General features: G+C 34.1%; 1 protein-coding gene across 1 annotated transcript in view; it reads left to right on the forward strand.

Moving 5' to 3' along the window:
• Positions 1-8,723, forward strand: part of LOC107560827 (PDZ and LIM domain protein 5-like) — a 119,965-nt gene that overhangs the window by 86,752 nt on the left and 24,490 nt on the right. The window contains exon 8 of the mRNA XM_016245095.1: positions 6,575-6,717. Coding sequence (XP_016100581.1) covers positions 6,575-6,717 — 143 coding nt within the window. The remainder of the gene's footprint in view (positions 1-6,574; positions 6,718-8,723) is intronic.

Below are 8,723 nucleotides of genomic sequence, written 5' to 3' on the forward strand. Positions count from 1 at the left end.
TGTGTGTGTGTGTGTGTGTGTGTGTCTGTGTGTCTCAGAACCGCTCGTAAGCCCGTGCTGGAGCCGGAGGGGAATCACGTCTCAGCTCTCAGTGATGCCAGTAAGAAGCGTGTGATCGAGGACACGGAGGACTGGCATCCGCGCACCGGCACGTCTCAGTCGCGCTCCTTCCGCATCCTGGCACAGATCACCGGCACAGAGAATGGTACACACTCATTCAGCCCTTCATTTACACTCCTATCAGCTTCACAGCTCAAGCTGAAAGTGTTTCTCGCGTCTCTCCTCTAGAGCAAGCTCAGGAGAACCAGCCGGGGAAGAAGTAAGTTCTGCTGTCGTTCTCATCATATCTGATGTTGCTCTGTCTGATCAGTCTGTGCTTAAACCTTCCTGGCATTCAAGGAAATTGCTAGGAATAAAATGGGATCGTGGGTAATCAGGGCTGTTGTCTGAACGCACATGTTCTTAAATAATACTGTTCTATAATTTGAAGTAATATAAATTGGTTACAAAAATTATATTAATGAAAAACAAATAACACTATTTTGATATAAATGATTATATAATAAAATTATGAATGAATTATCTGTATTTCATAATACAACTTATATATATATATATATATAAATTATTTCGCGGCTCTGATGCTGCAGTGTTTCTCTCTGAATCTTCCAATAAAGCTTTTCTGTCGTATTTCTGCATCTGATGTGTCTCTTCTTTCCTCTGGTTTCTTTTCTTCCTGAACTCTGACTGTTGAAATGGCACAGAAGGGATTTAGAAGTGACTGATAGGATCAAACTTCCAGAGGAACATAATTCTGATTCTATTAACAATTCTATGTTTCCAGGAAGCATTCACATGCTTATTTACACTCTAGTAAGTCTTAAGGAAGCAAGAAATTAATCGAGGATTCATCAAAAGTGCCAGTAAAGACGTTTATAACGTTAGAAAAGATTTCTATTTCTAATAAATGCTGTTCTTTTGAAATTTCTATTCATCTGAATCCTGAAAAATAAAATGCATCACAGCTTCCACAAAAATATTGTGCAGCACGACTGTGTTCAACATTGATAATAATCAGAAATGTTTCTCGAGCAGCAAATAAACAAATTGTACTGATTTCTGAAGATCATGTGACACTGAAGACTGGAGGAATGATGCTGAAAATACAGCTGCGCATCACAGAAATACATTACAGTTTAACACATATTCACATAGAAAACAGCTGCTTTAAATGTTAATAATATTTTACCATTTTATTGTATTTTGATCAAATAAATGCAGCCTTGGTGAGCAGAAGAGACTAATTTCAATACTGTCGCAAAAAGTCAGTGACGTCTCTTATAAAACTGCATTTCTTTCTGTGTAAACTCTAAAAAGAATTCAGTCCGAAAGTATTGTTTAGTTAGGGTGGCCATGTTTTAGATTTGGGAGGGGGGTTTGACGGCGGTTAAAAAGCCCCAAAGTATATTTTTAATGTCCTGATCGAGCAACATATACAGTGGGTACGGAAAGTATTCAGACCCCCTTAAATTTTTCACTCTTTGGTTTATGTTTTTTAAAATATAATTTAATAATAATAATAATAATAGTAAATGCAGTTATTTATTAACATTTTATTATTAGTTTTTTTGTATTATATGTAATATGTTTTATTTAATAATAATAATAATTGTTAATTGTAGATGGAGCTGTATCACGCATTACAAGTAACGCAAGTTATGTAATCGGATTACTTTTTTTCAAGTAACTAGTAAAGTAACGCATTACTTTTTAATTTACAAGCATTACTTTTCAAATAAGTAACGCAAGTTACTTTTTTTCCAATTGATTGACTGACAGCTCTCCTGTCCTCATGCTGAGAGAAATCAGAAGATGCTACTGTAGTTCTAAAATAAATATGAATATGCATTAATTCATCTCACTCACAAAAAGAAACCCACACAGATTCAGTATTCCTCAAAATTAATAAAATAATGCAACTCAGAATATGACGCAAACCTGCAATAATGAAATGTTAAACAACACAAATATGCTTTATGTATTTAATCCCATTCTATTTGCTTCTGAGCTTCGATGATGCAGTTCAAGCGTACTAATAAGCACACATTACTCTAGACGAACATCTGTGTGTCTTTGTTTATTGCTGAAGTGTTGAAATGTCTTCTTCTGCATTCTACTGTACTTTCCCTTCAGCCTGAGGCTTATTCATTTCACTTTTGGTGTGAAAGGCTTTTATATTTGCCAAAAATATAACTTTTTTATTTTAAAAACAAACAAGCAAGCCCTGTCCAGATTTAAAAAGTAACGCAAAAGTAACGTAATGCATTACTTTCCATAAAAAGTAACTAAGTACCGTAATTAGTTACTTTTTTATGGAGTAACGCAATATTGTAATGCATTGCTTTTAAAAGTATTTTTCCCCAGCACTGGTCATTCCACCCGAAAACCTTAAAGCAGCACTAATGAAACTCAGGGTCGGTTCAGTCATTTAAAAATAATTATGAGATTTTTTTTATATGAGATTATGTGACATGACAGACACACACGCCTTTATAGAGCCGTTAGACACTGACACACAACACCCATCTGTGACAGAAGATCTGGACATTTCTAATATTTATTTATTGGAGATAAATAATAGATAAGATTGCACCTTCTGGCCACATATCCCTCTTGATTCAGTTTTTCGATCCATTTTTCATCGTCACATTTGTCCTCGGGAGCCCACAAAACTGAACGACACATTGAAGAAAATGAAATGTGTTTGAATCAAAGCTCTGTGTAATGTAGAGATGTGAGGAGGAGAGAAACCCGAGGGCTGATTATATATTAATGCCTCTATTCACTTTAATGCACCTTCATCATTTGCCCCAGGCTGTGAAAGACTGCTGCAGTTCTGTTAGTGGACAGTAGGTGGCAGCACTGCATTGGATTTCACCGCTTTAGTAAAGTTCAGTCCATCATCACTAGAAATAGTGCTGCTAGTGAAGATGAAACCTCTAACACTTTATATACTGTCTGTGTATATAGTAAAAATTTCAAATAGCAATTTTCTATAAGAATATCTGTTAAACTGTAATTTATTTCTGTGATTTTCAGCATCATTACTCCAGTCTTCAGTGTCACATGATCTTCAGAAATCATTCTAATATGCTGATTTGCTGCTCAAGAAACATTTCTGATTATTATCAATGTTGAAAACAGTTGCCCAATATTTTTGTGAAAGCCATGTTTTGTGGAAAAGTTAGAATAACTGACACTAATTGAGCTGCAAAGCAGCATATTATACTGATTTCTGAAGATCGTGTGGCACTGAAGACTGGAGTAATGATGCTGAAAATACACAGAAATAAATTACAGTATAACAGATATTCACATAGAAAACAGCTAGTTTAAATTGTAATAATATTTCAGCATTTGACTGTTTTTCTTGTATCAGATAAATGCATATAGCAACCGCCCACTTTTACTTCTACCAAAAAATGATGTAAGATGAAATTACATCATATGGATGTAACATTATGTTCTGTAATAGTGGGTGCATTTATCTGCTTTTATTTGTTTATTAGACTAATTTTCAGAAGGCTGTGTGTTTTAGCTTCAAACAGACTCCATGTGGTGATCAATACAGATTAAAGAGCTGTAATGTGGCCGTATGGTGGCTTTCCGTGGGTAAAATTAATTTAGCAGCGAGTGTGTGAGATGACGCTCACCTGCTGGCGGTGCTGTGCTTCACGCATGTTACCAGCTGCTCAATGCATACAGTATGTGCCCTGTGTGACCTCTGCCATCCCAGCATGCTCCTGCGTTTCTGTGCTTCGGCTGCATGTTTGCACTGGATGCAACACCACAGATGGTGAACACACGGTATTTTGAGAGAAACCATATATCTATATATACAGTAAATCTGAAAACATGACAATACTTTTTTATTGAATGTTTATTACTATTTTATTAATTATTGTATCATTTTTATGAGGCTGCTTGAGTCGTACTGACCTGTGAAACTAAAAATTATATATAATTAGTAAAAACTACATTGCCATAATATTTTCTTTTTTTGTAATTTATATAATATGTATGTTACATATGTTTTTGTAATTAAAATATCTATAATATTTTTGCATTTTGCATTAATGACAAACACATTTATTATCTAATATAAAAATATGTATAATAAAAGATATATAATTTAAAATTATATATACGTATGTATATTTAATTCCATATGTTTAATTTAATTATATTATTAAAATATATATATATATATATATTTAAAATGCATTTACACATTTAATTTCACAATAATTAAACACATTTACTCCTTAAATTCTCCTTATAATAATAACCATATTATTATTTTTATTATCCTCAGTGGTTATTCTGATTATGCTTTCATTACTGTAATAAAACAAAAAAAATACTGTAATATATTTAATTGAAATTAGCATATACTAAATGCAATACATCAAGTGCTAGTGTAATGTATAATATTTTACATTTTAAAACCATTACGTTTGAGCCATTTAAAACAATAAAAATTGGATTACATAGAATACATTAATTTCATGACAATTAAACATCTTGCCAAATAATTCTAATTTTACTTAAGTTACTTAAAACTTTTTCTTACAAAGCATTTCTTACATAAGGTACATAAAATTTCTTTTTACTTATATGTTCACAAGAAAAATATTATGTTATGCAACAACAAAAAAACAATATATAAAGTAAAATAACACTGGATGGATCATAATACAAAGCAACACAATAAAAATATTATTTAAGTATTAACCAGCTTCTAATTGAAGCCAGATATAGTGAGAAAGGAAATAAAATGATGATTGTTATTAAAAGCAAAGTATAATTAGTTTTTAATCTCACTGTGGGGTGAAGTGTGACCCGGACATGTTGTCGACAGGAACTCTCAGCAGCTCTGTTTTTTAGTTGGCACTGGTTTAGTTCATTAACAAACCATCTGGGAGCGCTCGTATTTGATCCGTCTGCTCATATTTGAGCCAGATCTTCTCCTGTACGGCTCTGGATGGGTGTGGAGCTCTCACACGCTCAGCCTGATGCTGTTTCTGGTTTATCAATCAACGATCCGGTTCTGTGTTAAACCTCCTCCATCCTGCAGTCGTTTGCCTGAAAATCTGCTTATGCATGACAGTAAACGACGTGCTAATGAATCAGGCTGAGTTAGGGGTGTGAGACGTTGACACAAAAAATCTCAATATTTTCTGGGATTTTATCGATAATGATAATTAGATGATATTTTGCTGAGTGTGTTATTGTGCTGGTGTCTTAAGGACTATCGTGGACAGCTGACTCCTACAGCTTTTGATATTATTCATATTCTGTGTGATGGTGATAGAAATTAATCCTTTTCAATAAGTTTGAATTGATCTATACCATTAATGGGCATTTTTAGCCATTTTTCTAAAAGTGTGCATCATCTTTTGAGTCAAATTCTTACATTTACAGTCAATTAGAATAATAAGACATTTGGGCTGTTACCAAACAAATAAAATCAATGCAGAGGAAACACAGAATCTGCATCTGAAGTGGCGTTTAGATGCATTTACACACTGTTTAATGCAGCTCTGAGGGGCATGCGGTGCTTTAACCTGCAGTTACATGTGCATGAATAATGTCTTGATATTTTAAACATAAAATGTTGAATACTGATTTTATTTGAAATTATATAAAAAAAGATACTTTAAATGTGAAATTAAAACCGCCAGTAGGTGGCAGCAAGTCACTGTTAATAAGTGAGTCATTGCGATTGAACCGAATCGTTTAAACGGTTGATTCATTCAGGAACGAAACACCATCATGTTGCTCAGAGACACAAAACTGTGCTGTGGCTGTGTTTGGAATGATTTTTGTTGCCGAAATGGTGCAAAAACAGGCAATATGGTGTCTATGAACTATATGTTTAGTTTTTAAATGTGAAATTAAAACCGCCAGTAGGTGGCAGCAAGTCAACCCAAAACCCTCGTTCACACGGTGTCTTTCCTGACCGCGCCGTGACAGATTCATTCAGGAACGAAACACCATCATGTTGCTCAGAGACACAAAACTGTGCTGTGGCTGTGTTTGGAATGATTTTTGTTGCCGAAATGGTGCAAAAACAGGCAATATGGTGTCTATGAACTATATGTTTATTGAACTGTTGTATAAAATCAATATCACATTTGACTTTTGGTTATTGATTAACTATATAACTATATTATTGATTAACTCATTCTAAATGCATTTTATTAGACCGAATCATGCCATGAAAGAACATACTCTAAATTCGGCACGCACTAGTCTAACCTACTAGACTTCATCACGTAATGTAAGCGTGCGCTCTGTAGGTGTGTTTTGTTTGGTTTTTGCAATATACTCTTGTCAAATAGCACATTGTTAAAACAACTATTACAATATTATCGCAGACGATATATATCGCACACCCCTAGGCTGAATGTAGAAACACTATCTGCTCTCAGAGATTTCTGATGCATGTTTGAGTGTTTGCTTTGTGGTCTAGTAGCACTGCAAGTCACTTTCTCTCTGTCTCTCTCTCCAGCGAGGCCACAGAGGAGCTTCAGCCCAGTTCTAATGCCACGTCTTCAGTCAAAACCATGAGCAACGCGGCCGCTGGAGCCCCGAGGCAGGGCAACGGAGTCCCTCCAGCCGCAGCCAAGAGCTGGCAGTCGAGCAGTGCCGCAGGTCAGACCTTCAGCTCGACACAAATCAGACTGCTTTCTGTGTGATTGTGTTTGTTCACCCAAAAAATAAACATTCCGGCATCATTTACCTGCACTCATGTCAGTCAAAGCCTTTGAGTTTTTAGTAAAATGTGATGATCATGATAGACTATTAAGAATCAAACAAACTCAAAATAATGTGTTTAGCTGAATATTCACTTTATATATATATATATATATATATATATATATATATGTGTATGTGTGTGCGTGTGTGTGTGTGACCCTGGACCACAAAACCAGTCACAAGGGTCAGTTTTTTTAAATTGAGATTTATACATCACCTGAAAGCTGAATAAATAATCTTTCCATTGATGCATGGTTTGTTAGGATAGGACAATATTTGGCTGAGATACAACTATTTGAAAATCTGGAATCTGAGGGTGCAAAAAAATCTAAATATTGAGAAAATCATCTTTAAAGTTGTTCAAATGAAGTCCTTAGCAATGCATATTACTAATCAAAAATTAAGTTTTGATATATTTACGGTAAGAAATGTACAAAATATCTTCATGGAACATGATCTTTACTTAATATCCTAATGATTTTTGGCATAAAAGAAAAATTTATAATTTTGTTTTGTGGCTATTGCTAAAAATATACCCAAGCGACTTAAGACATTTTACTTTCACTTTCAAATTAGCGGCAATTCGATATCAATTGATTGAATTGACAAAAACAAAACAGTACGACAATCTCACTTATATTAAACAGAATGTTTCATTTATAAACAAAACCTATACAAATAGCCTACACCATGCTGTAGGCCTAATATAAAATAAGAAATAGGGCTGGGACAATTAATCGATGCATCGCAAATCAAGAAATTATTCTGAATCGATTCTGAGATTTTTCGAAGGCATCGCGATTCTCTCTAAGCTCAGAATCAATTCGAGAGAGAATCACGATGTATTCCGAAAAATCTCAGAATTGATCCACGAATCGCGACGCATCAATTTATTGTCCCAGCCCTAATAACAAATAACTTACACAAAGTTTAAATATACAACACTGAAAATCAGCAAACAAATAAATAAGAAACGAACGTTAAAAAAGGCTTCCAAAATCATCTTAGATAAACGGCAAAAGTCTAAAAGGCCTTCCAAAGTCTAAAATATTTTTAAAGCATGGCGCTTTTGTATTTTTTCTCAAAACGAAATCTTTCGCCAACTTCGTCTTTCTCATCAGCTCGATTCATCTCCACTCTCCTCGCGTGATAAATTAAACCTGACTCTTGTCGCTGATCTGAGCTACTGTTGTTCTGCACGCTGCATTGTTCAAAATAATAAAATAAGAATACTTTATGATGTAAGTTTTAATAAATTTAAAAAAGTTAAAAGGCAATTTCTTTGGCATTTCGTTCTTTATGCTGTATCGAAAACGTACCGTGACACCACTGTGTCGTATCGAACCGAACCGTGAATTTTGTGAACCGTTACACCCCTAATATATATATATATGTATATGTCGATGTATATGTGTATATGTATATGTATATATATATATATATATATATGATTGTTTTAAACTACATACATTTCAGTATAGCATGATTAAAAGTGTACGTTACTGTTCAAAGGTTTGTGATCTGTAATATTTTTTAGTGTTTTGAAAGTTTTACGTTCACCCAGACTGCATTTATTTGATTAAAATAGTACAGTAACGATATTATCACAATATTAATGACAGTATTCTATTTTAATATACAGTTGTGCTCATAAGTTTACATACCCCTTGCAGAATGTGCAAAATCTTAATAATTGAAACAAAATAAGAGGGATCATGAAATGATCATGAGATGACATCAGCGTGGCGCCGCAAATAGCAGCAAGGACGCTAAGCTCCGCAATTCTTCTATTGTTTTTGTTTGTTTGTTCTGTGTTTTGTCATTCTTCTTCTATAAGTTTTACCAGAGACGAACTCCTTAACATTAAGCAGCACATCCCGAACAACATTTTTCCGGTTTTT

This window comes from Sinocyclocheilus grahami, unplaced genomic scaffold, assembly GCF_001515645.1.
Source record: "Sinocyclocheilus grahami isolate Dianchi unplaced genomic scaffold, SAMN03320097.WGS_v1.1 scaffold745.1, whole genome shotgun sequence".
NCBI classification, from domain to species: Eukaryota; Metazoa; Chordata; class Actinopteri; order Cypriniformes; family Cyprinidae; genus Sinocyclocheilus; species Sinocyclocheilus grahami.